This window comes from Chrysemys picta, chromosome 4 (genome assembly GCF_011386835.1).
Source record: "Chrysemys picta bellii isolate R12L10 chromosome 4, ASM1138683v2, whole genome shotgun sequence".
NCBI classification, from domain to species: Eukaryota; Metazoa; Chordata; order Testudines; family Emydidae; genus Chrysemys; species Chrysemys picta.
The window spans coordinates 36799096-36827077 of record NC_088794.1 but is presented as its reverse complement, the minus strand read 5'-3'; the positions used below and the strand labels follow the sequence as shown (position 1 = coordinate 36827077).

Below are 27982 nucleotides of genomic sequence, written 5' to 3'. Positions count from 1 at the left end.
TTTTTCACCATCTTGAAAATAGACTATTCCTTCTCTTTGTTTTCTCTCTGTAAGCCATTATGTTATCCTAAGGAGAACTTTACCTCAGAAGCCGCACTGGTGAACCACTCTCATAACGTGGCCATTCATGTGTCTTACAGTTCTGTTTTTAATTATCATTTCAACACGAGCATCCCTCGTTTTTACTGCTTTCCCTGCCCCACCCAGTGCCACAAATCGCAGCCACCAGCCTTCCAGCCAAAGAGGACTGGATGCAATTCCATGCCTGTCTTCACCATGACTAGTCCACTACTGCAGAGCACCTTTAGTGGCTTTCGGGCACCACCTTTATGCTTGTACCCTCTGGGACAATCTGAAAGTTGTGACCTTGCTGCATTGGCCACCCCACAAAGTGAGGTCGTTAGGTTGTGAAGTTGGGTGAGCTGGGTTGTTTCAATGTAGCTTTTGGGATAGGTAGAAAGCAGAGAGGGGAACCATTTAATTCAACCCCTGCCAACAATAGGGACGCGCAGAAAACCGGACCCAGATCCCAACCCTTCCTGGCTTTTCCCATCCTTAATGACATGCATCCATCTCCTCCTCTCTGTAGCTGAGTGCACTGCTTCCTGTGTGCTTCCAGCCGCTGTTGGCCTGGGGATGCTTCTCTCTTGTTTTGATTGCATGTGCATGTGTCTCTCTCCCTGCATGCAGAATCTATCCAATTTCTATCCATTCCCCATGACCGGAGCGCAAACGCCGCTGAACACCCTCCCCGCATTAGACTTGTGCTCCCAGCGTTTGGTTGACCAGACAGCCCTGTACGGCGTGTGTATGTTTGGTCTAGGTTACCAAGGCCTCGGCAGCGACTCCATAGTTAAGGCTGCATCGAAATCTCTCCTTAAATATCTCGATGGAGGTGGTGGATGGTATCTGTCTGAGGTGATCTTCCCAGCGAGCGCGTGCACCGATGCCCACACCCTCGAGCCATGCGCCTGGGAGATGTGCCTTCCTGGCAGGTAGGTGCAAGGAAACATGAACCAGAAGGTCATGCTCGTGGGCTGGGAGGGCATGAGAAAAGAGCATCAGTGACTGAGATTAAGTGGAGCTCTCCTGCCCAAAGGCAGTAATGAGCATGTGCGCCTTGAACTGTTTGTTTCAGGGGGATGCTAGTTGACCTCTTCCTCCCCCACTGTCCACCCCCCGCTTCCTCTCCTTCACCAACTCCAGTTATTAAGAAAGCAGAGCCGGAGGCAGTGCTGAGCCGGAGATGCAGCAACTCCCTGCATTCCTCCTTGTGAGTATCCCTCGCTCTCTCCTCTTGCGCCTTTCCCGAGGAGACGGATGGATGGACAGCCGGGTGGCTAGAGGCAGATGGTTCCTGCTAATTACACAGCTAATGGGGTGGGGAGCAGGAGACCGCCTCTTCCCAGCTCCCCCTCACCCTCCTCTGTCCTCGCCCCTTCTTCCGCCTCTCGCCTCGGGGTTGGCCATGCAGAAAAAACTGATGACAGGTGAAAGGAAATGGGAAATTCAGTTACATCAGGAATTCCAGGGAGATGAGGACTCAGCAAAAAAAAAAGAAAGAAAAAAACAGAGGGCGAGAGAGAGAAGCCAGTGCTGCGCTGCCGCAGCTGCACAGCCAGCTGGATTGACAATCATTTAACCTCCCCCCAGCAACCAGCTTCGATCCTGGAATGGGACAGAGAGCAGCAGGGCCCTGATGGATGGACAGGGCGGGGGGAGGGTAACGCTGGAACGGCGCCTGTTTGGAAACTCTCTTTGGAACCTCCCCTCCCCCTTCTTCGGACGTGTTGTTCTTTCTTTCTTTCTTTCTTTCTTTCTTTCTTTCTTTCTTTCTTTTTCTTTTAAAGAAACAAAAGCAGCCGCTGTCTCCCATTCCAGCTTATGTGGGGGGCCAAGTGAGGAAATAGCCACATGCTTTATTGCTGGGGCGCTCCCGCTGCAAAGGCTTTTGGCAGCGATAATGTGGGACGGTGGGAGTAGAGGAAGAGGGTGACAGATGTCAGAAGCTCCTCGAACTCTCCGGCTATTCTGCGAAGTGGGGCGGGGGGAGACAGAGCATGCTGCGGGAGCTGGGACAGCCAGCTGCATGGAGAGCAGGAACTGTTCCACTGCTGCATACATTACAGACTGCTCAGTGTGCAGGAGAATGCTCCTTTGTGGTACATGAGTGTAAATACTATTCTCTGTCTCCTCCCCCTCCTCTACCCTGCTCTCCTCCCTCCCCTCTACCTACTCCCTCTCTCTTCTCCCCAATCTCTCCTCTATCCCTCTGCCTCTCCTTTCTCTCTTCTTCCTCTCCTCCGTTTCGCCCCCTTGATCCCCCCTGCTTTATTTCATCCCCGTCATTCTCCGTTTCCCCTCCCCACCCCCAATCTTTCACAGGGGATTTCACTTTGCCAGGATACAGTCTGGTAAATTTGCAGCAGCCACCACGGAGAGAACACAGGAACCCCCCTTGGGCCCGCCGTGTCCCTTTGACGGAGCATTCTGGATTCAGAGACCCCCCCAGCAGGGGTGCTTTGCTGGCATTCCAAAGCCTCCTGCCATCCCACAAGCTTCGCCTGCCCTATCTCCCTCTTCGGCTGTTTGCTACATGGAGAACAAGAGCTGCAAAGGGGACAGCCTGCGGCCAGCTGTCCAGTGCAAACACTCTGTCGAGAAGAAGACAATGACCAACCCCACGACGGTGATTGAAATCTACCCAGACACCACCGAGGTGAATGATTACTATCTCTGGTCCATCTTCAACTTCGTATACCTCAACTTCTGCTGTCTCGGCTTCATCGCCTTGGCCTATTCTTTGAAAGTAAGTACTGATTGCAAGCCACCCTGTGGGGAACACACTGAGCCAGAGCCATAGCTGGGGTAAATCGGTGCCGTGGCTGTTGAAGTCAACAGAGCAATGCCAGTTTACCCCTGTGGAGGATCGGGCCCTGTCATGTTAATACACATTGTCAGGGGAGATCTTGGGAATGGAAATGTTGTTTTGTGAGTGGTGTGGGTATCCATGGCATTCAGATACCAAGGTAAGGGGCATCACAGAAGAATCTAGATAGAGAGATAAGAGGAATCAGTGACGATGGCTCTGAATTGGCTTTTGTTGTGACTGGAGATTTATAATTCTCACTCGTCTGCGGGCTTGGTTATAGCGTAATTCTGAGAATTAGAACAGTTGAATTTACTACCAGGAGGACAAACAATTTCCTCCCTAGGTAGCCAGAATCCCTCAGCATCTGGAGACCTGCGTGGGGCAACCCCCATCGCCATAGGAGAGGGCTTCAACTGGTGGTGGGGAATCCTGAATGCTAATAGGCTATTGGGGGCTCCCAGGTGTATGATGATGATAAGAAGCTCTTTACATCCTCCCAGTACTTTGCAAATCAAACTTAATTCAGCCTGGCAACGTTTCTGCGGGGTGGGGGGGGAGGGAGGAGGCTGCGGGGGGGATAAGTATTATCCCCATCTTGCAGACAGGAACACTGAGGCACAGAGCACTGAGGTGACTTGGTGATGGTCCCAGTAGAAGTCCATCTGAGAGCTGGGAATAGAATCTTGGAAATCCTGCCTGGCAGTCCTGTGTTCCACGCACCAAAGCCTCTCACATCAGTCTGGTACCAGCATGCTGAGGCTCTACATAAGGTAGTTTAGCTAGAGGCACTGGGCCAGATCCTCAAATCGTGTAAATCAGTGACTCCACTGACTGCAGGGGAGCTCTGGTGATTTATGCAAAGTCAAAGATCTGGCCCAGTACTGGAAAAGGAAGTCAGTCTTTTAAGAACTCCTTAGGGGGCTGATTAAATCTGGACTCAGCTGAGAGTCCTTCCATTGATTTCAGCAGGCTTTGGATCAGGTCCTTAGTGAGTGTTTCCTGGAGTATGGGGCTAGCGAGGGCTCCAAAGAGAAGGAAGGAAAAGAGCAACTGTGCAAACTGGAGGACCCGGGAGATCGGTGGGATTGGCTTTAAGCACAAACGCACCAAACGGCCACTTGTGCCCCAGCTCTTTTGTCCCCCCATCCCATCCTCTACAAGTTCTGCCACTCCGAGCCCAGCCCTTCCTCTTCTAGCAGTGGGACCAGAAAGGCATGAAGCAACTTGTTTCCTTCCCTGGCTCTGGCTAAAGCAGCAGTGAGAAAAGCAGCTCATGGCCTGATTCTCCCCAGGGTCCCCTAAACCATAAGGCCAGCCTTGGAGACCTGCCAGGATTGTGAAAACGAGGTCTGCTAACTAAGGTGATGGAAGACCATGGAGGGCTTCATAAGGGAGGAATGGAAATAGATGCATGAATGAACTGGGAGCCAGCGTGCAGAGTGCAGCCCAGGGAGAATGGGACCTGAGTAGTTCGGGGTGGCCAGCCTGTATCCTGCAGCCTGTGTCCTGCTCTCTGTTTGCTGGATCACCCTCGAAATGGAGTCAGAGTCTGATTCTAAGAGGCCAGTTGCCCCAGTCTGCTACTCTTCTCTGAGGGCTCCAGACCTCTGCGTGTCTGTAAGATAACACTATCCTAAGGTAACGCTATCCTTTGAGTCCATGAAATCTTCCAGAATTATTCCCTGTAAGTGCCAGATGAGTACAGACCAGCTGGGCTGCAGGATTTCATTGCTGGTGAACTCAGCCAGCAAGCAGTTGCTAATCATCTGTCAAGGAAGAGAGGGTCTGAGGGTTTGGAGGGGTTTTGTTGTTGGGTTTTGTTTTGTTTTTTCATAAAAGCAATTAGATAATTATATATGTAAATGAGACCAGGCTCCTGGGTGGCCCTGAATGTGTCATGGTTTGGGTGGCCTCGGGGACAGGAATCTAGTGGATGTGTTTTGGCAGGCAGCATTTACAGGAAGGCCAGTGTACAGAGGGATTCATCACAGAAACAGATCAATTAACCCCATCTAACTCCAGTGACTGTGACTTCCACAAGAATACAAGGAGGCTGTTTCCGAACCAGCCAGGCCCTGGGGTTCTGTTATAGCAAAGGCAGTGTGGCCTAGACCACTGAGCACAGGGACTCTGATTGCCACTTGCTGGGTGACCTTGGGAAGTCCCTTACCTTCTCTGTGCCTCAGTTTCCCCATCCACGAAATGGGGGTGAGAATGCTCACTCACCTTCCTTGCAGGGGTGTCAGGAGGCTTAACTCACTGCTGTTTGTAAAGTGCATTGAATATAAAGGACTATACAAGTGCTGAGCATTACCATTGCCAGGGCTGTCCCAAGGACATTTAGGGCCACTGCCAACATCAAACAAGGATGGTATGGAAGTCTCGCTTACCACGTAACACTCCGTGGGATGGGCGCACCAGTATAGGACAAGAAATAGGCTTTTCCCCTCTCCCCTGCCCCCCCCCCCATGTGTTTATTAGCTTAAATTTGCTTTAATAACATGGACGCTTCTCCCCCACAAGGGAACCATTGATGCGGGGAGGGGGGAGGAATGACTAGGAGAGTTAGGCTGAACTCAGGAAAAGGAAAATATAAGCTGAAGATCAGGAGACAGCACTGTCTATCAGTCTGTGGAACAGTCTCCTGTTGGAAGTGGGGTAGTTCCCATCACTTGAGAAATATACAACTAAACTGAACCAGACAGGGTGAATTAGCTGTAGGGTACAGTCCTGCTCTGGCAGGGGATGGACTAGACCATGATTTCTCAACCTTTTCGATACCAAGGATCAGCTTGCTGCCTTCCTAAACTGTGTCAGGGAGATATTGGGGACTGGCACAAGTCCACGGACCAGTCACTGAGAAACACTGGACTAGATGGCCCAACAGGTCTTTCCCATCTTGACTAGCTTCAGTTCTTTGACAGAATAAAAACGGCAAACATAACGTTCCTCAGAGATCCATGACAGAGTCAGGGAATGGCAAGGAGATAATGACCACGATATTTCAGGCCATGATGGGGAGAGCCGCATAAGAGAGAAAATGGGGGAATATCTGGATGTAGCAAAAGAACTCCCCTGGGAAAGGCCTATAGAATGGAAGAGAAAATGTGGTCATTTCTATAGTCTTAACCATCCTATAGAGTTTTATAGAGAATGATATGCCTGCTGGGGGGGGAAAGAGAGAGAGAGAGAGAGAGAGAGAGAGAGAGAGAGAGAGAGAGAGAGAGTGTGTGTGTGTGTGTGTGTGTGTGTGTGTGTGTGTGTGTGTGTGTGTGTGTGTGTGTGTGTGTGTAAAAAAAGCAACAAAGAGTCCTGTGGTACCTTATAGACTAACAGACATATTGGAGCAGAAGCTTTCGTGGTGAGTGTATGTGTGTGTCTGTGTACACACAAGTGCATAAAAGATCTCCACTCTTTATTAGTTGCTATAGGACGTTAGAGTCATTTCTACAGAGCCCTATTGGTTTCATCTCTATCTCTGTTACATTTTGTAGGGCTTTCCCATAAGGTAAGAAAAGACTGGAATGAGGAAAATAACTGGGAAAAATGTCCTGTTAGTTAGACCTTCTTCTTGTCCCCTGAAGCAAAGTTTAGACGTGCAGATTTAGGCCCCACTCCTTCAAGAAGCACCATGCTGAGTAGAGACCCAGTGGAGTCCATGAGGCTGCAGGACCGGGGCTGCTATTATGAATAAAACCAAGGTGTTTCTTCATTGGGAACCACAGCTTGTGATTTCCTGCCTAGGGTGCAGCTTTAGGGTCCCCGGATTTTGTTCTTTAAACTTACTTCACATGAATGTAAACATTTTAAAAACCCTAAAAAACATTGTTTTAAATAACAAAAACACAGAGTCCCATCGGCTTCATTAGGACCACTTGTGCTGAAAGCTAAGCACGTGTTTAAGTACCTTGCTGAATCAGGGCCTTTAGTGTGCTTTAATATTGCCTTTAAAAATGTTTCAGAAATAATACACTTACTTCTGTTCTTTCTTTGTCTTCATGCCTCCCAGGGTGCGTGTGGCTAGAGAGCTCTATAGATCTCTCGCTGTGTGTAGATTGTTAGACTGCAATAGCACCGAAATGTGCTAGATGCTCTAGGCACACATTGGCCCCTGCACCAAAGAGCTTACAGTCTCAGTCAGAGAAACATACCAAGTGGAGACTGGGCACAGGCTACAACATACAAGCCAAGTATTTGATATAAGCTTTGTATCTGCACATCTGGTCTTTACTTATACTCCCTCTTTCTAACCCATAGTGGGCCAGATCCTCAGCTGGTGTACATTGGAATAGCTTTGTTGACTGCAACGAAGCTGCATCAGTTTACACCAGCTGAGGGTTTGGCCCCAGCACTCCTTGGTCTGTAGGATCAGCGAGATGGAAAGGAAAAACTGTGCCTAGTTGTGAATGGATGTGTGTATTTGGAGGAGGGTGGAGGGAATGATTAGACGTGGGTGCAGAGAGATTTGAAAGCCCATGTCAGCACTAGCATTAGTACAGCACAGATGCCAACACCACCTGATAAACTTGGCTAGGAAGATGATTTTTTGTTTTGTTTTTGTTTTTGTTTTGCCAGAAGCAAATTTTGTGGCCTTGACTTTTGCACAGGCTATTCAGCTTGCTTCCCCCCTCTCTCCTATTTCCCAGCTCTAAGCACTAATAAATGATGCATCAGCACTTACTGTTAAGAGATCAATCACCAGCAGTTTTATCACAAGAGACCTTTGGGGAAAGCCAAATCCTTCAATGTACCAATTACACAAAAAGGCAGTAGATCAGAGAGGCTGGGATCACAGTCAGTTTTTATTCTGGAAGTCTAATGTCAGGATGCATATATGGACATCAGGAAAATGAGGAACCTAGACTCCTTTTTGTGTCCACCCATAGTTCCAGGGTTTTACTGATTTTAAAAAAATCTTCCCGTGTGTGCCATCAGGTGATCCTATGCTACCGCCAAAAGATGCATCACACCAAGCGTGTGGGAGCTACAGGGCATCTGAGATCCTTGCATTTATATAGCCTGTTTTCCATTTTAAATGAACATAAGTTCTGCATATGAATAATGTATGTGCTGGAGCCATATTGATTGTACCTTTTACTGCTCCAACTCTACCAATGGCAGTTTAAAGTGGAAAGGAAAATGAATAGAATAACAGTGGTGCAGCTACACCTGTGTCAGATAAAGAGCTTACTTTATGGATCCTTTCCTTTCCAGTGGAGATCAGGTTTTAGTGCACATCTAACCATAGAGAGGCAGTGAGGTGTAGTGGATAGGTACAAGGCTGAGAATCAGAAAACCTAGGTCTTATTCCTGGCTGTGCCCTAGGTGGGTGATTTTGGGCACTTCCTTTCTCTGTGTCCCCTCCCACCTTTTGTCAGTCTTGTCTATTTAGAGTGTAAGCAGATGAGGGTGTCAATGTTGCATCTTTGCATTTGAGGGAAAGGGATTAGAATGGCCAAAGAGGTCTAGCTCCCGTGATTCTGTGGACTGAGGGAGGTTGCATCTCCTGAGTTCTCAGGCAGGCGTATGGTACCAATGACTCCATGAGAAAAGACATCAGCCTCTCAGGCTGTTCTCTTAGTGTTTCTCAACCTTTTTGATACCAGGGACCGGCTTGCTGCCTTCTTAAACTGTGTCGGGGAGATCTCAGGGACCAGCGCCAGCCCCGAAGATCTCAGGGATTGGTAGTTGAGAAACACTGTCTTAGAAGACCAACAACTTTCAGGAATTAAAATAAATCCAGCTGCTTCCCAAGCAGTCCAGTGACAGAGCGAGCCAATGAGACAAGATCCTAGTGCTAGTCCGTGAGGAGAGACTGTACCAGAGGTGCTCACAAGCTGGAGGGCTACAACCAATTTGTAGAGCAATCCGAGACTCTCCACCCTCTTCCAACATGGGAAGTTATTTGTGTGCAGTGAAGCAGAAATTGGTGTACTATTTGGAGCAGATGGGTTTACAGGCCCCCCAGCCAATGCACACAGCCTACATGCAACCAGCAGCAGGTTGGATAGCAAAGCCCAAGCAGCATTAGATACAGTCATATCAGAATTATTATTATCAAAATGCATGTGTCTGCATGGTACACTAACACAATATGTGACAGCCGTACAATGTGACCTGTCCCCTGCTCCTGAGGATCTGAGGGGGACAAGGCCTGGCCTAAAAGCAGGGAAAGGAGTTTGTGGAGAGAGCGTTGCTGAGGAAACCAAGGCAGGAGAGATCCCTGGAAGAAAGGGAGGGTTGAAAGGAGAAGATAGTGGACACTGAGCAAACAAGCAGACAAGAGACTTCCAAGTCCACATGAAGGTGCAAGAAAGAGACAAAGGGGAGAGATGAGGAGGGAGGATTGGGAGGCACATAGGAGAAAGTTGGGCAGTAGGAGAAAATGAGATCAGAGATACTGGAGCTTGGAGCTGATGAACTATGAGACAGGAAGCCTAACAGGAGTGGAAAGGGACAGACGGTGGTGGGGACAGAACAGCAGGAGAGGAAGATGACTCTAGTGCTGGCATTCTGGATATGCTGAAGGGAGAGAGGTGAGCAACTGCCTGGAAAGGCAGTGACAGTTGGCCGGGGGAAAGTTGGCCAAGGCAGGTACAAGTTCCATTAGTGGGGTTGGAGAGGAGAACCTGGATCTGGTGAAGTTAAAGTGCAAGACTGGATTTAAAGGCTGTCTATGGAGGTGTGGGGAGGAAGGCGAGAGAAACGTAGGAATTGCCATACTGGATCAGATCTAAGGCCCATCTAGTGCAGTATCCCGTCTCTAACCATGCTAGCCACCAGATGCTTCAAAGGAAGGAATAGGGACCTCGCAGCAGGCAGATGTGGGATAATTTCCTCTGAATCTCCAATGATTAGAGGTTGGTTTAAGGCCTGTGGTCTAATCCCTTCTAGAATTGCTGTTATCACTCGCAAAGTGACATGGATAAGGGATGGACTTGTGATTAAGAACATAAGAATGGCCCTACTGGATCAGACCAAGGGTCCATCTAACCCAGTATCCTGTCTTCCGAAAGTGGCCAATTCCAGGTGCCCCAGAGGTAATGAATAGAACAGGTAATCATCAAGTGATCCATCCCCTGTCGCTCATTCCCAGCTTCTGGCAAACAGAGGCTAGGGACACCATCCCTGTCCGTCCTGGCTAATACCCATTGATGGACCTATCCTCCATGAATTTATCTAGTTCTTTTTTGAACCCTAGGAACTGGACTGGGACAAACGAGCTCTGAGTTTAATTCCTGTCTCTACCACCTAGCCTTCCTGTGTGGCCTTGGGCAAGTCACTTAGCATCTCTGTGCCTCCTGTCTGAAAGGGAGATGCTGTTCTTCTGCCTTCCAGAGGGGTTGTGAGGACACATGCTTTAATGTTTGTGGGGTACTGAAGTATCATAGTAATGGTCATGTGAGTATCGAGATAGACGGTGGTGAGGCCGGGATACAGGGAGGATGGGCAACTCCTTACTGGTGACAGAGAAGGGAAGGAGAGGAAATGTTCATCTACTCTTAGAGAGATTGAGTTTGTGCTACCAGGGATGATGGCCGAGTGGGCATTGGAGATGGGAGCCCAGACAGAAGAGGAGAAGCCAGGACAGAAAGCTGTAGGAAGCTTACTCAGACTGTAAACAATTTGGGGCAGAGATTGTCTTTTTATTATATGTGAATACAATGCCCATCCCAGTGGGGCCCTGACAGTTGATTGGAGCCTCTAGGCTTTACCACAATATAAATGTTAATGAATAACAATGAATCATTTGAATAGAGGTGCTAGCTGATGCCACAGGAGCATATGGGAAAAGAGGAGGGGACCAAGGACAGAACCCTGAAGGAGTCCAACAGACAGAGGGGGTGGGGAGGATGAAGTGCCAACAAAGGGGAGGCCAAAGCAGCCATCAAAGAAGTCAGAAGAGAACTTGGGGAGAAAGCAGAGGGCAAAAGAAAGCTCAGATATTTTGAAGGCGGTAGTGAGCTCAAGTAAAGTATGGCTAGAGAAGACTCCCTGTGAATTTGCTAGGAGGAGATAGGTCATATTATGCCACCTGTCAGGACATTTTTGGTGGAGCAGAGAGGGCACAAGCCAGAGTGGAGGGAATCAAGGAGAGGGGAAGAGCATGGGGCACGCTGGAGGAGTTTTCAGGAGAAGGTGGACATTAGAGAAGCAGCTGAGACTGTAGAATCAATAGTATGCCGGGGGAAGGAGGCAGAGGGCAGAGTGATAAGGGAGGGAATCGGAGACGGAACCATGGTGGAGAGGACTAGATGGGGACAGGAGGACAGGCTGAGTGAGCAGAGGCATGCTGAGGGTTAGACATCAGTCAGAAGCAAGGGTGAAGGAGGAGAGTGTGGGGTGGGTGGTGGAAGGGTTGGGGAAGGTGGCAGAAGAGAGTCCTTGATGGATATTCTCACTTGGAACACATGTGCAAGCTGGTAAGATCCGGGGCTGAGGATGAAATGGAGGAGGGTAGGTGCTGGGAAGAGGGGTCCAGGAGGGCGTTCCTGGTACAGAGGGGCTGGGAGCACAGAAATTGACAAGGGAGAAGAAGCAGATCTTGTGAGCTGGGAGGAGGGCAGAGGAGGAAGGAGAGCAGCAATCTGTGCAGTCATGGGACACTCTGTGAAAATGCTCAGCGGTGCAAGAACTGGAGCGGAAGGAGTGAAGGCAGGGAAGAACCAAGGGTGGGGAAGAGAGGAAAGGGCGGCTCCAGACGAGGGGGGAGATGGGAGCTGAGTGAAGGAGAGAAGTTAGAAGCTGGGGGGGGGGGGAGAGACAGAGGGCAGGAAGAAAAGGAGGAATGAAAAAATGGGAAAAGGGAGGGGAGGGAGAGGAGACCAGTGGGAAGCATCTGAATGGGGAAAGGGGGGTGAGGTGGAAGGGGAAGGAGAGAGAGGCCTGGAGAGAAATAGAGAAGAATGGTGAGAGGAGGCCAGTAGGAGGGAGGTGGAGGAGTAGAAGTGTCCCTGGAGGAGTTTGTCTCACGCAATGAATACTTGTCCCCTCTCTCCCTCGGCCTCTCAGGAGTGTAGCTCTGCCTAGGACCTTCCTTGAATGATTTCCATTCTGGTGAGCGGGGCTGACCCCGTGGGATACAGAGCATGCGTCTGCCCAGCTCCCTTTCGTAATGGGAGATCCCCGCTGGCAGCTTTGCCAACAGATTAGGATTGTATCCATGGTGAGCTCTGGTGCTCACTACATGGTGTTTTGGGGCTTGATTCCCAAACCTACTCCCTTCCGCCCAAGATAATGAAACCTGTACTCTTAACCTCCGAACTCCTCCATCCCCAGACCTCAGCTGTGCAGCGGCTTGGGCTTGTCTGCCTGAAGCCCCCCTCCCCCTGCTGAGTTTGCATAGGGGCCTGCACAGAAAAGGAAGAGCTTTCTTGTGCTTACTCTGCTCTGCAGGGAGAGCAACAGGCCCCATGAGAGAGTGGCTCACTTCTCCATCTGACTGCTGCTGTTCTCAGTAGCTGCTGCTGGGTGCGTGTGACAGTCTGGTCGTGTCACTAGACGCTCTCCAGGTCTAGATGCACCATGGCGGGTGGGGGAGCGAGGTACAGATACTTAACATACATGTGCTATGTGTTTGACTGACCGCCGCAGTAGGGTCTCGCATGCAGCCTTATGTCAGCGAAAGACTCCTTCCCAGAGGCCGGTGTGAAGCATTATAAAAACAGGGAGTGTGTTTGCAAAGGACCCTCCCCTCCAGGGCAACAGAGTGGAAGAAGCCACATATTAGAATGCGTGGGACGTTACTCCAAGGTCTGGAATGAGCTTCAGGCCTCTGTGAGCTGGAATCACACAGCAATTTTCTGAGACTGAGGCGGCCGTTACCGCCCTGTGTCCAGTGAGTCATGTCAAGCTCCCAGGCCAGCGTCGGCTTGTAAGTGCTGCCAGAGTTACAGAGCAAATCACTGAAAAGTGACTGAAATCAATCCTGGTGTATTTTTGGAAAACTCTTGGTCGATAAAAGCATTCGATTCTTTCTAGGTAGGACTGTGGTGCAGGCTCAGTGGTTTACGCGGCTTGCCAGCGACATCTAGTGTTCAGACAGGAGCACCATAAACGTGTTCACATTTCTGAGAGCAAATTTAGGGTCTGAGGGAAGCAGCAGCCACTGGAGGCTGAAATCCTCCATCCCCGGAATAGGTACAACAAGGACAGCATTCCCCTGCTGCTCCACTCTGACCACCTCTGGGAGTGAAGAGGTAAATCTCCAGGCCCATTCTGTCCCTATCCTGTTTGCTGAGACTGTTGGCCAGGGTCTAATCAGTGTCAGTTCTGATGGTGATTTTGTGGTGTGGACGTGCATCTGCTACGAACTGGACTGAGAACACCGGCATATTTGATATATTGTAAACTACTGACCAGCTGCTGAGTGATAACACCATTCGGTCACTATCAGCATGGACTGTTGTCAAACTCATGAGTGTACAAGGTCATTACCAATCTTCAGAGCCATCCTGTCCTCCCCCAACATGGACACGTTTAAAGTCACGGCCTCTGAAATAGCATGCATATAAGACCATGACATTACTGCTGAAAATTGTCAGTTGCAGCATTGGTAGGCATAAACTGCATAGGACCTGCCAAAAGAGTGTGTTAACCTAGCCATATTAATATGCTGTAAGATTGTGCATAGCCTCTAACTGCTGTAGGAGCTAATGCCAGATTTCACAATCCCAGTCTCTGAATGCAGTAGAAAGCACATTCTCAATGGAACAAGTGCCAGCGTTCTCACTCTAAAGGCAGTGGGACCCAAACCCCAGCACATTAGTGTTGGGATTCACACTCCCACCTTCGGAATACAATAGGAAGCATTCACTAATGTTGGGATTCACATTCCCGCCTTCGGAATACAATAGGAAGCATTCACTAGTGTTGGGATTCACACTCCCGCCTTCGGAATACAATAGGAAGCATGCACTAGTGCTAGAATTCACCCTATAGTGCACCCAGCATCCATACCTGAATGCACGATAGTGCCAGGAATTACACCCAACTTTGGAATGCAGTAGAAACAGGTACAAAGTGTCCAAACGCACTAACCCCTGCTTATATCACTTTAAGCTGGTTAGTTTGCTTGTCCTTTTTTTTTTTTTTTTTTTTTTATGTCTCTCCAAATTCTTTTTGTCTCAGGTCCGGGATAAGAAACTCCTCAATGACCTGAACGGAGCTGTCGAAGATGCCAAGACAGCCCGGCTTTTTAACATCACCAGCTCGGCACTCGCCACTTTCTGCATCATCCTCGTCTTCATCTTCCTGCGCTACCCGCTCACTGACTATTAGAGCAAGGCCAGCAGCCGCTGCCGAAATGCCTCAGTGCCAGAAGTGTCCATCGAATTCCCTCCAGCAAGGACATGAAACAACAATCCATCTTGATTGCAAAAAATAAATACAAAGTAAAACCCACCAAGCCACGCCCCTCCTCCCCCAACTCCCAATCCTGACTGGTATTTGCACTTCTGTAGAAAAAGAAATTACTTTTACATTTTTTACAGAAAAATATTTATTTTCATGATAAACAAAAGTGGGTGATGACAATATGCAAAGCTTAGAACTAACCACAACATGAGCCAATAGCTGTGTAGCTAGATGCTGCAACCATAGTGGCGGCCGAGGAGTCAGAGAGAACATTGTGTCATCGAAGATCCGCTGATTAAAGTTACATAAGCAGCCCAAGCGCTGAGCTGTGTTTTAGATGGAAAACAGCAAATAGCCCTATTGGGAGAGCTGAACTCCAGATCTACCGGGAAGTATGTGCACTGATTTAGAGCTCAAGAGAGGGAGGAAAAATGCCTGCTACTGCAAGATAAAACTGAGAAGTAAAGCAGGGCAGATTCAGGACATATCAGATGTGTTCAGGCTGCTACCACGTCCTCTCTCTCTCTCTCTTCCCCTCACTCCCTTGTATATTTTGTTCTTTTCCTCTTTTTATACATTTATTCATTGAATTTCATTTGAAGGCCAGACTAGTTTACCATTCCCCGTCCCCAGAGAGCTTTATCCTTGAGAGTTCATAGTGGAGAATCCTGAAGCCGCCCGATAAACCCCAAAGAATTAAAACAAAACAAAACTCCTCCATGGAATTTCCTGCAAATGCCGAGAACGTAGGCAACCTTTGGAGAACTTGCATATATCCTGTATACCGACTCCTACTGTATTTCTGTAAACTTTCAATAAAGATAATACCTCTGCCCATCCGATGCCATTCTGGTTAATTTCACAGATTAGGGCTTTTTCCCCCTTTGGTCCCATATTAAGCCAATGAGGGGCAGAGAAGAGAATTAAAACTCCTATTGGACACTATAACCTGCCTCTACAGCCATAATCCCCTACCTTTGCGGTCTACAGGGATAGGCCTGGAGTAATGGGCCACCTCCCTTAATGACGTGAAAGGAAGTTAAATAACAGGCAGGGAGCAGCTCCACAAGCAGTGCAATAGGGGACTGATACACAAGCAGCAACCACAGTGGCAGGCATGGAAGGGGATGGTGCCAGTTAGAACCCAGCTGATGTAAGAATTTCCACCTTGTGTATTAACAAAATGTAGGGACTGGAGTTGGGGGAGAGGAGGAAAGAGGTAACAGGAACTAGGGGAAATCTGGGGGCTTCTAAAGCCCCTGACCAGGCACATGTGAAGTTCATCACCATCCCAGTGAGGACACGCTGCTCTGGAGTACATGGACTGGAACGTGTTGTCATACCAGTGATGGTGATATGCTGTTGAGAGTTTAACAAAGGAACTCCCTTAAGATCATTCCACTTCGCTCAGCTGGAAATGTTACATTCCCTGGGTAAAATGTGCTTTCCACTGAAAATCATCCACCTCTCCGAACCCTTCAATCCTTCCACCGCCCATCCCTTTTGACCCCTGCCCTCCCAGCGTGTCATAGGAACACGAACCCCACTGAGTGGCATCTCTGTCTAGCAGCTGTTCCACACAGCAGCAGCAGAGGTAGGCAGGTGTCTTGCTGCCCCTGCCTATAGTGGAGCTGGCAGGTGAATTATCCTGTGGGCATGCAGTGATTGGCTGGATGGACAGTGGGTTCCCTGGATGGGAATGGATCCTCTATGTTGAGAACTATTAGATCCCTGAATTGAGAAAGCGTGTGTGTGTCGTGGGGGGGGGGGGGATTTTCTCAGATCTGCCTACTGCAGGGCTCTTACACCTTCCTCCAAAGTATCTGGTACTGACCACTGTCTGAGACAGGCTACTGGACTAGATGGACTTTGGGTCTGATCCAATATAGAAATTCCTGTGTTCCAATGTCTCCCTTGTTTGTTTCCAGTCTCCCCTAGCCAGTGTGGAATTGGAGTGAGTTTCCCCAGGGGGGCTCAGGATGGGGTTCCCAGTTCCAGGCTGCCCCCCAGTACCAGCTCTTCAAACTTCAGACTGGGACATGCGCTGCTGGGGAGAGGCAGCCTGCAAGGATCCCACTCAATGCAGCCGTGGCTCAGTCCTGTCTCCTCTGCCTCATGCAGTGGCCGGTGGAGGGGACCCATGTGATACACCCCCATGGACTGATGGTAGGATGCAGGAGGGGTGTTCCTTTACCAGGAGCTGCCACGGCAATTGTGTATATGCCCATGGCACAGCCCCAGCCTTGGAGAGAGCTGATCATTTTAACAAGCAGAGCCAGCTTTAACATTCTAACTACTGTACATTCTACCAGTGCAAAAATCCCTAATGGAGACAAGATGCTGATTCAAGCTGGGAACTAAAGGACCCACGAGCATCTGGGTCAGACTCATCATCCCCAGGAGCAGGAAATCAAGGTACAACACGAATTCACGCCTGCATGATAGGTGCCCAAGCCACTAATGGGATGGGTCTTTCTTCACTAATTGTTCAATCACGTCACCACAATGCCGGCACTGTGCTATTAAGACCTAAATGGCCAAACCAATAGACCATGAAAGGGTACCTCTCTGAAAACTTAATTAGACTTCACTTTCATTAGCCTTCCTCAGCAAGAGTGCTCTGTTATGCTCATAACAATGCCGTGTGCAATTGCTATAAAATGCATTCTGGTAGAATCCAGTAAGATTACCCATAGCCTTTGCATGAATGATCACACCAGAGCGCCTTCCACGCAGCTTCTTCTCAGACAATTCAGGGTTCTTGTCTAAAGTGACTGTATCACTCTTAAAGGCACCAGATTGACCAAACTGGAAAATAAAGTCTAGTTACAGCTCAGCTTTTCCAACTTCTCGCTAATGCCCTGCCAATATGCCCCAACTTTAGCCTGGGCAGCATTTGAATGGGTGACCTAGAGATGGAAGTCCATTAGTAACCTGAGCCATCTACCTTCCTGCTTGACAAGAAGAAATTGATAATTCTGGATTAGACCACAGGTCCAGCGACACCGTTATCCTGTCTCTGATAGAACTTGGTGAACTTTTTCAACCCAAAACCTTTTTGGACCAAAAAAATGCAGATTGAGGTGAACCAAAACATTTCACTGATTCCTGTCAAATCTGCCAAATTGTTTCACACACCAAAAAGAAATCTGAAAACGACAGCATGTTTCATTTCAACATTTTCTAAACAAACCGTTTGATTTTTTTCTATTTGAAATGGCTTTTTGTGTCCAAATTTACTTCAGGTGTTTTTTTTATTTTATTTTAAACCCTTTTAAAAAAGCTCAAAAACAAAACAAGACATTTCACTTTGGGTCGAACAAAATGTTGCATTGGGCCCAATATGATTTTTTTTTCTTTTTGGTTTGCCAAAAAATTGTCTTGTCTCCAGCCAACCCAAAATGCTTTTTTAAAACAATATTCAAAACAGACCGCAAAACTGAAAAATGTGTTAGGCTCGGTTTACACTAGAACAGGGGTTCTCCAACTTCATTGTACTGCTATCCCCTTCTGACAACAACAGTTACTACATGGCCCCAGGAGGGGGGATTGAAGCCTGAGCTCAGCTGCCTCACCATCGCAGGCAGGGGGTGGGGGCAAAGCTGAAGCCCAAGGGCTTCAGCCCCAGGCAGGGGGCCTGTAACCTGAGCCCCTGAAACCCTTGGGCTTTGGTTTCAGTCCCAGGCGGTGGGGCTCAGGCTTTAGCTTTGGGCCCTGGCCCCAACAAGTCTGAGCCAGCCCTGGTGACCCCAGGGGTCCCGACCCACCGTTTGAGAACTGCTGCACTAGAAAATGAAGTCGGCTTAACTACATCTCTCAGGGGTGTGAAAAATTCACTCTCCTGAGCAGTGTAGTTAAGCCCACCTAACCCTGGGTGTAGAGAGTGCTAGCTACCTCCTCTCAGGGAGGGGGATTACCTACACCAATGGGAGTATTCCTCCTGTCGGCATAGGTAACATCTACACTGAAATACGACACCAGTACAGCGTTGCCACGGTCACATTTCACATGTAGACAAGTCCTTATTCACACAGCTCTAGTCTCTACCAGCACAAGGTCCCTCAGAGGAAGCTGTAAGAATCCCTGTAGTGAAGAGTTATGGAACAAGCTGCCCAGAGCTGATGTTGCTTCCTGACCTCTGCCATTTCCTAGTTGGCTCATTCCCTGAAGCAAAGCCTGAGGGTTTATAGCCTTCATCCTTTTTATCCTGTCTAATGTAGTCACCTGTTTCTGGTGTCCTTGAAGTAGGGAGCATTCTGAGGGCATGACAGGAATCAGCTGGGAGTGTGGCGAGAGTGACTTGCACTCTAGCTATCCTGGGCTGCAATCTAGTGGGCTGTTACCAGCCAGTGTAAATGAAAGCAGCCCTGAAGCTGTTCCAGCTTAAGCCAGGATATGAACTGGGTCCCCTCATCTGTGCCTAGGGTCAGGGGAGCAGAGAGGTGGAGGAACATCACCTTTACTCTCCTCCTGGAGTCCTGCAGCTCAGCTCAGCTGGACCCAAGGTTCTAACCCAACATTCTTTATCCAGTCAGGGCAGAACTATACCCCCACAAGTCATACCCCTCTGCCTGCCAAGGCCCAAACATAGGATGCAGTGTGTGACAAAGATCCAAAATGAGGGGCATAAATAAATCATTCATGCAGGACACTGACGGCTGTGTCCTGCATGAATCCCTTCCTTTAATATAAATGACTATAACCTCAGAGCTTTGCATTCTGATGTAATCCATTTGCCACAACAAAAGTGAGGAGACACCAAGTTGGTCCGGAATGTAGGTAACTGTGGGATTGAATGGAAGGAGGAACACTGCTAGTAGTTATGTGCTGTTATGATTTGGGATTTGTAGTGCCACAGATTGTACTGCAGGATGCTTTCCATTCAGAAATCACATTGCATTACAGTCTATGAACTCTTGCAGGCATAGTGCTACCTCCACAGCTGTCTTCATCTTTAGGTCTGGGCTTTCAACACCGGGTGGCAGGCATACTTTGTATAGGGAATGAATGAAACAGTTCAGATAAAATAAGAGCTGACACAACATTGGAACTATCCCAACCAAGCTTTTCCTTCCATTTAACAAGTGCAGCAAATGAGTTATGATCATCTCTTTCTGTGATAGATCGTCTCATCTGAAAGACAATGGATGGTGTTTACGGAACAACAGGGAATATTGAACTGGCTTCACGTCTTTTCTCTATGCATAAACTGTTGGGGACTGAGAGGGTGGATTAGGAGTAGTAGTAATAATAGTCATTAGATTTGTTATTTGTTTCCAGTAACATCCACACTGCATTTGGTGTTTTCCATACAAAGGATTTGCCAGCCTGGTTCAGACCTGAGGTCCAGGCTCCAGACACGCCAGTATCCTCACTCCGACAGATGCTACAGAGGAAAGTGTAAGAATCACAAAGTAGGCAGATCTAGAATAACCTTCTGTCCAGTTTAGGTCTTACCCTAGCGATCAGGTGAGATAATCACAATGGTCCCTTCTGGCCTTGAAACCTGTGACTCCTGATCTCTAATAGTTCTGGATTACCTTTAGCCCAGAAAAATTAGGTTTAATTACTATCCCTTCCAACATTTTTGTTAGCATTAATTATAACTCTGGTGTAACAGGGTGGTCGGCCCTTTAATGGCCAGGCAAGGGGCCTGCCAACCCTGGTCAATTATCGACCTAGATGAGAAGGGATGGAATGATTACAAAAGCCAGCACCTTAGCAAGTAGCTCAGTTGAAGAGAAGTTTCAGAAAGCAGGTGGGCTGGGCTGGGCTAAAGTTGGTGCCTTCCTTACAGCACTGAGAGAAGTCAGGGGGGAAATTGTCTGGGAGCTATAGCACATGGTAAGCAGAGGGACTGGTCTGTGTTTGAGTAAATGACTTGTGCCTAGGGTGATCAGATGTCCTGATTTTATAGGGACAGTCCTAATTTTTGGGTTTTTTTCTTATATAGGCTCCTTTTCTTATATAGTGCCCCCCCCCCTTCTGATTTTTCACACTTGCTGTCTGGTCACCCTATTTGTGCCCTGAGGGAAGTGCCTGAAAAGTGAGCACCTCTCCCAGACCTGAGGAAGAGCTCTGAGTGGCTTGAAATCTTGTCTCTCATCCACAGAAATTGGTCCAATCAAAGACATTACCTCACCTGCCTGGCCTATCTTATATACAGGCTTGCCAGGGGCAGGCAAGGCCCTGTTACTTCAGTCACAATGTGCTCTTGCCACACTGATTGCCCAAAGTGGTGTTCTAATTTCCCAGTTAGGCCTTTTGTGATGTTCCAGCCCTGCACCAAACTCCCAAGAACACACAGCTGAGACCCACTACTAATAGACTGGGCAGAATTCACTGACACATCCTAACAACCAGCAGGACAGCTGCCCCTACTGCCTCTTCCTGCAGCTACCTTTGGTAGGGTCGCTTGACTCACTTCACACTACAAAGAAGAACTAAGGGACCACCTGCTATCCACCAAGTTATTCAATGTTTTCTTTCACCATTTGATGCTACCTATTCTGTTGCACATGACTTCTTCCCGCAAATTCTAGTTTGTTTGATTGTTTCAGGAACAATCCTTGTCTGGTGTAATTGCTCATGGGAGTGCTATTTGGGGGAAGGGGATGAGGTTTACTGGGGTGCATGTGGGATTCATAGTGAACTACTGACGATAGCAATGCTGCAGCCATATTTTTTTTTTCATTGTATTCTGTTCTAAAGGCACAATAAGCCACACTAAGGTGTGGGTTACTAGGCCTAATATAGACTGAGGCCTGGTCTACACTAGGCGTTTATGTCGAAGTTAGCGCCGTTAAATCGAATTAACCCTGCACCCGTCCACACTGCGATGCTATTTAGTTCGACATAGAGGTCTCTTTAATTCGACTTCTGTACTCCTCCCCGACGAGGGGAGTAGCGCTAAATTCGACATGGCCATGTCGAATTAGGCTAGGTGTGGATGGAAATCGACGCTAATAGCTCCGGGAGCTATCCCACAGTGCACCACTCTGTTGACGCTCTGGACAGCAGTGCGAGCTCGGATGCTCTGACCAGCCACACAGGAAAAGCCCCGGGAAAATTTGAATTTGAATTCCTTTTCCTGTCTGGCCAGTTTGAATCTCATTTCCTGTCTGGACATCGTGGCGAGCACAGCAGCACTGGCAACGATGCAGAGCTCTCCAGCAGTGATGGCCGTGCAGTCTGGGAATAGAAAGAGAGCCCCAGCATGGACTGATCGTGAAGTCTTGGATCTCATCGCTGTGTGGGGCGATGAGTCCGTGCTTTCCGAGCTGCGATCCAAAAGAAGGAATGCAAAGATCTACGAGAAGATCTCTAAAGACATGGCAGAGAGAGGATACAGCCGGGATGCAACGCAGTGCCGCGTGAAAATCAAGGAGCTGAGACAAGGCTACCAGAAGACCAAAGAGGCAAACGGACGCTCCGGATCCCATCCCCAGACATCCCGTTTCTACGAGGCACTGCATTCCATCCTCGGTGCTGCCGCCACCACTACCCCACCAGTGACCGTGGACTCTGAGGATGGGATACTGTCCACGGCCGGTTCCTCAGACATGTTAGGGGACGGGGAAGATGAGGAAGGAGATGAGGAGGGCGAGGCAGTTGGCAGCTCTCACAACGCTGATTTCCCCGACAGCCAGGATCTCTTCATCACCCTTACAGAGATCCCCTACGAAGCGTCCCCAGCCATTACCCCGGACACAGAATCTGGTGAAGGATCAGCCAGTAAGTGTTGTAAACATCTAAACATTTATTTTTAACAAAACAGGAATATTAACAATTAAAAGAATGGGTTGTTCATGATTAGTGTGCCCTAGGCGCTTAACGGTTTAGTAAGGGGCAGTGCAAGTTTTGAAAAGAAATCTAGCAATGTCCGGTTTTCAGTGATTGTCCTGCACAAGCCGCTCTACTGTGTATTCCCTGCTACTGCAGCTACAGTAAAATGCGGTCTATATGTGCGGGGATAGAGCAGTAATCCTCCTGGGACATCTCGATGAAGCTCTCCTGGAGGTAACTTGAAAGCCGTTGCATGAGGTTCTTGGGGAGAGCGGCCTTATTGGGTCCTCCGAAGTACGACACGTTGCCGCGCCACGAGATTATCAGGTACTCGGGGATCATTGCTCTGCACAGCAGGGCGGCATACGGCCCTGGTCTTTGGAGGCTTTCCCGGAGCATTCTCTCTTTGTCGCTCTCGGAGATCCTCATCAGGGTGATGTCGGCCATGGTGACCTGCTTTTAATTAGGTAGGGGAATGTTAGTGTTGGGACTGCTTTCCCGTTCCTTTACAGAACTGTCACCGCTGGTTTGCAGCCACGCGGTGGAGGCGGGAGAGGGGCAGCCGAAAGGGATCATTCCCGGGGACAGCCGCGAGGGGGTGGGACAGGGGCAGAGTTCCCGCTTGCCGGATTGCTGGCAGCAGGGACTGACATTGATTTAAATGTGAAATGAGGCCAGTGGTAATATAAAAGTTTTAAACTGCCACAAGTGTACGGCTTACCATGTCTGCCTGCAACAGAAATTCCGTTGTGCTGCCTCGCTTCTCAAATGTGCTGTTCAAGACCCCAGGCACAGAATGCGAAGGCCGAGAATTCGACCTTGTGCTGAGTGCGCATGTGAAAGGTGCTGTGCATGGTCTTGTTCACAGAGAAAGACTATGTTCTTTGTTCACAACTACATTTATCTTTCAGAGGAATTCACTCCCTTTTTCCCATTTCCACAGCCCCGTCTGCGACTGTCTCACAACCTAGCCTGGAATCACACTCCCAGAGGCTAGCGCGGATTAGGCGTAGGAAGAAGAGGACACGGGAGGACATGTTCTCTGAGCTTATGGCCTCTTCCCAAGCCCAGGCAGCACAGCAGACCCAGTGGCGGGAGAACTTGACCCGAATGCACCAAGCCAACATGGATCGGGAGGAGAGGTGGCGGCAGGAAGACCAGCAGGCGACTCAAACGCTGCTTGGACTACTGAGGGAGCAAACGGACACGCTCCGGCGCCTTGTGGATGTTCTGCAGGAACGGAGGCAGGAGGACAGAGCCCCGCTGCAGTCCATCTCTAACCGCCCTCCCCCGCCACCAAGTCCCATACCCACCTCACCCAAAGTGCAAAGAAGGAGAGGCGGCAGAGTCCCTGCTAACTCTCACTCCACCCCTGCAGAGAGCTCTAGTAGCAGAAGGCTCTCATTTCCCAAAATTTGAAAAGTTCTTTCCTTCCCGCCTGACACAAGCCCACGTCCAAGTTTCACCTCCCAATGCCATGTGTAGTTGATAATAAAAAATTCGTTTCTGTTAACTACTGTTTCAATCATGTTCTTTTGGAGGAGGAGGGGAAAGGGGGTTGGAAATTGGACAGGACAGTCTCCTTTGGCAGGGTACATAGTCGGGGGCAGGCACAGCAGCAGGGCACATACACAGTGCAGTGATGCAGTGACTAGTTGCCCCGGTTAGTCTGGGAGGTTGTTTTGATGTAATGTTGGGGGGGGTGGGTTGCTCTGTGACTTTGTGGCGGGGGAGGGCAGTTACAGATCTTAAGCGCCGGTCCTTAGACAGGATCACAGAGCCACACAGCATGGGATCTGTAACCGTCCTCCCCCTGCCACAAAGTCAAATAGACCTCCCATACACACAGTCCCGATCAGGAGGGGTGACAGGCTCCGTTGAAACAAGCATCCCACCGCAGCGGAGCCTGTCAATCCTTGAGTTTAGAAGCTGCATTCGCATCACAACACTAGACCCGCCCCGCACCACAGTCTGCGTCCCAGTTTTAAAAAATTCCCGCTAAAACAGTATTAAAGAAAACGGTGTGCTTTAACAAAGTAGAACTATTTTTATTTCGACACGTGTGTTGGAGGGGGGGTGAAGGGGGTATGTAACTGGATAGGATAGTCAACATTACCTGGGTAAAGAAACGGGGGCAGGTTTAGCTTCTCAGTACACAAACTATAAAATCACAGGTTACCCTGCTCACTCAGGAACTTTGCTTTCAAAGCCTCCCGGATGCACAGCGCTTCCCGCTGGTCTCTTCTAATCGCCCGGCTGTCTGGCTGTGAGTAATCACCAGCCAGGCTATTTTCCTCAACCTCCCACCCCGCCATAAAGGTCTCCCCCTTGCTCTCACAGAGATTGTGGAGCACACAGCAAGCTGCTATAACAATGGGGATATTGGTTTCGCTGAGATCACAGCGAGTCAGTAAGCTTCTCCATCTCCCCTTGAGACGGCCAAAAGCACACTCCACCACCATTCTGCACTTGCTCAGCCGGTAGTTGAAGAGTTCTTTTTCAGTGTCCAGGGCGCCAGTATAGGGCTTCATGAGCCAGGGCATTAGCGGGTAGGCTGGGTCCCCGAGGATGACTATAGGCATCTCCACATCCCCAACAGTTATTTTGTGGTCCGGGAAGTAAATACCTTGTTGCAGCCGTCTAAACAGACCAGAGTTCCTGAAAACACGAGCGTCATGAACCTTGCCCGGCCATCCCACGTAGATGTTGGTAAAACGTCCCCTGTGGTCCACCAGTGCTTGCAGCACCATGGAAAAGTATCCCTTTCGGTTAATGTACTGGGTGGCCTGGTGGTCCGGTGCCAGGATAGGGATGTGAGTTCCATCTATGGCCCCACCGCAGTTTGGGAATCCCATCGCTGCGAAGCCATCTATGATCGCCTCCACGTTTCCCAGGGTCACTACCTTTGGCAGCAGTACATCAACGATTGCCTTCGCTACTTGCATCACAACAACCCCCACGGTAGATTTGCCCACCCCAAACTGGTTCGCGACTGACCGGTAGCTGTCTGGCGTTGCAAGCTTCCACAGGGCTATGGCCACTCGCTTCTGTACACTCAGTGCAGCTCGCAACCGGGTGTCACTGCGCTTCAGGGCAGGGGACAGCAACTCACAAAGTTCCAGGAAAGTTCCCTTCCGCATGCGAAAGTTTCGCAGCCACTGGGATTCATCCCAGACCTGCAGCACTATGCGGTCCCACCACTCAGTGCTTGTCTCCCGTGCCCAGAATCGCCGTTCCACGGCATCAACATGACCCATTGCCACTGTGATGTCCTCGGCGCTGGGTCGCCTGCTTTCTGACAGGTCTGTGCTACTCTCAGACTTCAGGACATCACCGCGGTGCCGTAGCCTCCTTGCCTGACTTTTCTGCATCTGCCTCAGGGAAACCTTTATGATAAGCTGCGAGACGTTGAGAGCGGCCACAACTGCAGCGATGGTCGCAGCGGGCTCCATGCTCGGAGTACAGTGGCGTCCGCGCTGTCAATGACTGGAAAAGCGCGCGAACTGTTTTCCCGCCGGCGCTTTCAGGGAGGGAGGGCGGGAGTGATGGACGGATGACGACAGTTTCCCAAAAGCACCCTCGACTCATTTTGTTACCCAGAAGGCATTGCCGGCTACACCCAGAATTCCAATGGGCAGAGGGGACTGCGGGAACTGTGGGATAGCTGACCACAGTGCACCGCTTCGAATGTCGACGCTATCACCGTTAGTGTGGACGCACAAAGTCGAATTACTGTCCTTAGTGTGGACACACACGTTCGACTTTGCAATATCGATTACAAAAATTCGATGCAAGTAAAATCGAACTACTCTCGTAGTGTAGACAAGGCCTGAGAGTAAGATTCACCAGTGAAAATCACAGTTTTCCTTGTCTACTCCATGCATCTGCATGGGTGTGATGTTGTCCATCAGTTGCTGGAATCTGGACAAATCCCCAGTATAGACATAGTCCTAGGGCCACTTCCTGATGGGTTGAAAGGCTTCAGACTTTGCCCTTGTGCCTCATATGGTACCTGAGCCTAGTTATGCTCTCCTCCAACAGTGCCTCAAATCTCTGTTTACCAAAAAAAAAAAACTAAAATGAATGAGAAACCTAACCCCCTAGTGCCCAGGTAGACAGGAGCTGCTTCTCACATACTTTTATTACTGATAACTGCAGCAATTGCACTGGTTTGCAATTGTTGAGCACAGTGAGGGCAAAGGACCATTTTGAATTGTTTTGGACTTCTGTAGAAGGAGGGAAGTTTTGCTTTATCCAGAGAGCCAAAGTCTAAAAGACCCAAACTGCCCCTGCCTCGAGAGGAAGAATGCGGATCAGAGGGGAAAGTGAGGCCAAGACACACCTGATGACAGAAAAGTAGAACCCATTATAACTCTGTAGGTGATTTATGGCTGATGGAACAGACTGTGGCTCTTAAAGCCGGAGTGGTCTGAGGACATCTCATTTGTAATAGTAACTTGAGTCATTCTATCCAGGGTACTTATGTGCTCCCCATTAGCATAGTATCTGAGCACTTCATAATTCTTACTGTAGTTATCCTCACAACATGCCTGTGCTGTAGGCAAGTGCTTTTGATCCCCATTTTACAGATGGGGAACTGAGGCACAGAGAGCATATGCCCAAATCCTCAAAAGTATTTAGGCACCTAAATTCCTTTGAAGATCTGGGCCTAAGTGACTTTCCCAAGAGCACAGAACTGAGCCCAGGTTTCTCAGGCCAGGACAGTAAGAGCTGAACCATCACTTCTTCTGGTTGTAGAGTACTGGCTCAGGCAAAATGCCTCTGTAGGAGCAATTCTGTCACCTTCATTTTGGATGTGCAGCATGCCCTGCTCCATCCTCAGCTTTGGATCTCCAGCTGGTGTGTTGAGAGGCATGAGGCTCTGGCCATACCACAGCCTAACCGGGTACCTTTGCTGTGTGACCAACTTATGTTCAAGGGATGACATTGGCACAGAGGGCCAGAACAAGACCTATGTTCCCTTCAGCCTTCATAATGGGGTTTAAGTGGGAGGGCAGTAGTGCATAGGCCTCTAGGGTCCTGGCTGCCCTATACACAGATGTGTGAGGATTGGAAAGGACTTGCTACACATAGATCTCTGGTGGAAAGTGTGCCATTAGGGAGATCTGGAGCTCAGATTATCTGCCCTGGAACAGCTACATGACATAGGCATACATGTGTCCGTTGTGGATTCCAGCATCTCTGCTCACAGGGCCATATCTTAAGTGATGTGGTGTTAATGCAAAGGACCCCTCAGCATAGAATTTGTTTTTTGCATTAGCCCTATGTCCCTGTCTGGGCGGGCCCTAAATGAAGGTCATGCCCCTTAAACTGGCAGCACTACACTGCCTGAGTGTGCTGTTAAGAGAAGTAAAGAAGGGAGGTTGCTCTCCAGAGCTGTTGATGGGGTTTCATCAGTGGTCTTAGTGTGAGGTAGAGGTGGCTAAGCCCCCACCTCTCAGTGGAGGTGCTCAAGCTGGTTCCCTTCAATTTAAATGAGAGGTCTGCTAACAGGGCCTTCTCAATGAAGCCATCTTGCCTTTGGAACGTGCTTCTAACCCTTGGTCTGCCGGAGCCTAGATTGGCTAACCTTCCCAGATTTGCTCGCTCTCTCTTACCAGGCCTGCTCCAGGAGATTCCCATTATGACTGGAGTGGAACTGTGTGGCTATTATATCTTAAACTGTATCAACATGCCCAGAACTAAGGCAGAGGGGGAGGGAAAGTCTATGCATTGAAAGAAATAATAATTCAAGTCCTTGTGCTTAAAAGGCAGTGTGGTAGTAGACAGGGCCTTAGACCAAGGGTCCTGGGTTCTCTTCCAGGTTCTGTCATTAACCTGCTATGTTAATGGGCAAGTTACTTCACCCCTCTGTGCTTCTTTCCCCCTTTGTCAGCTTAGATAGTAACTTTGGGGCAGGGACTCTCTTTTACAATGTGTTTACACAATGCCTACCATAGTGGGGTCTGA

General features: G+C 49.1%; 2 protein-coding genes across 6 annotated transcripts; both read left to right on the top strand.

The window, feature by feature from the left end:
* The first annotated feature begins 433 nt into the window (after positions 1–433).
* Positions 434–15062, top strand: IFITM10 (interferon induced transmembrane protein 10). Of its 4 annotated transcripts, XM_005307768.4 has the most exons (4): positions 434–995; positions 1139–1273; positions 2386–2809; positions 14003–15062. In XM_005307768.4, exons 1-4 carry the CDS (start codon positions 559–561, stop codon positions 14150–14152), a joined length of 1146 nt encoding a protein of 381 aa, XP_005307825.4. In that variant the 5' UTR covers positions 434–558; the 3' UTR covers positions 14153–15062. The 4 variants fall into 4 exon arrangements, with proteins under 4 accessions (XP_005307825.4, XP_005307826.4, XP_065448111.1 ...); XM_005307769.4 differs by lacking the exon at positions 1139–1273 and having other exon boundaries at positions 438–995; XM_065592039.1 differs by lacking the exon at positions 434–995 and having other exon boundaries at positions 1046–1273.
* A 5920-nt stretch (positions 15063–20982) lies between these two features.
* Positions 20983–23525, top strand: LOC135982984 (myb/SANT-like DNA-binding domain-containing protein 2). Of its 2 annotated transcripts, none has more exons than XM_065592035.1 (2): positions 20983–21961; positions 22956–23525. In XM_065592035.1, the coding sequence occupies exons 1-2, from the start codon at positions 21385–21387 to the stop codon at positions 23429–23431; spliced, it is 1053 nt and encodes a 350-aa protein (XP_065448107.1). In that variant the 5' UTR covers positions 20983–21384; the 3' UTR covers positions 23432–23525. The 2 variants fall into 2 exon arrangements, with proteins under 2 accessions (XP_065448107.1, XP_065448108.1); XM_065592036.1 differs by having other exon boundaries at positions 21385–21961; positions 22169–23525.
* The last annotated feature ends 4457 nt before the right edge of the window (positions 23526–27982 follow it).

What these genes read in the sequence shown, in the direction of transcription:
- IFITM10 (XM_005307768.4), top strand. Translation starts at nt 559, where the DNA reads ATGACATGCATCCATCTCCTCCTCTCTGTAGCTGAGTGCACTGCTTCC. An exon ending in AACTCCCTGCATTCCTCCTT is followed by an intron (nt 1,274 to 2,385) that starts GTGAGTATCCCT and finishes AATCTTTCACAG; the next exon opens with GGGATTTCACTTTGCCAGGA. An exon ending in CCTTGGCCTATTCTTTGAAA is followed by an intron (nt 2,810 to 14,002) that starts GTAAGTACTGAT and finishes TTTTTGTCTCAG; the next exon opens with GTCCGGGATAAGAAACTCCT.
- LOC135982984 (XM_065592035.1), top strand. Translation starts at nt 21,385, where the DNA reads ATGCAGAGCTCTCCAGCAGTGATGGCCGTGCAGTCTGGGAATAGAAAG. An exon ending in ATCTGGTGAAGGATCAGCCA is followed by an intron (nt 21,962 to 22,955) that starts GTAAGTGTTGTA and finishes CCATTTCCACAG; the next exon opens with CCCCGTCTGCGACTGTCTCA.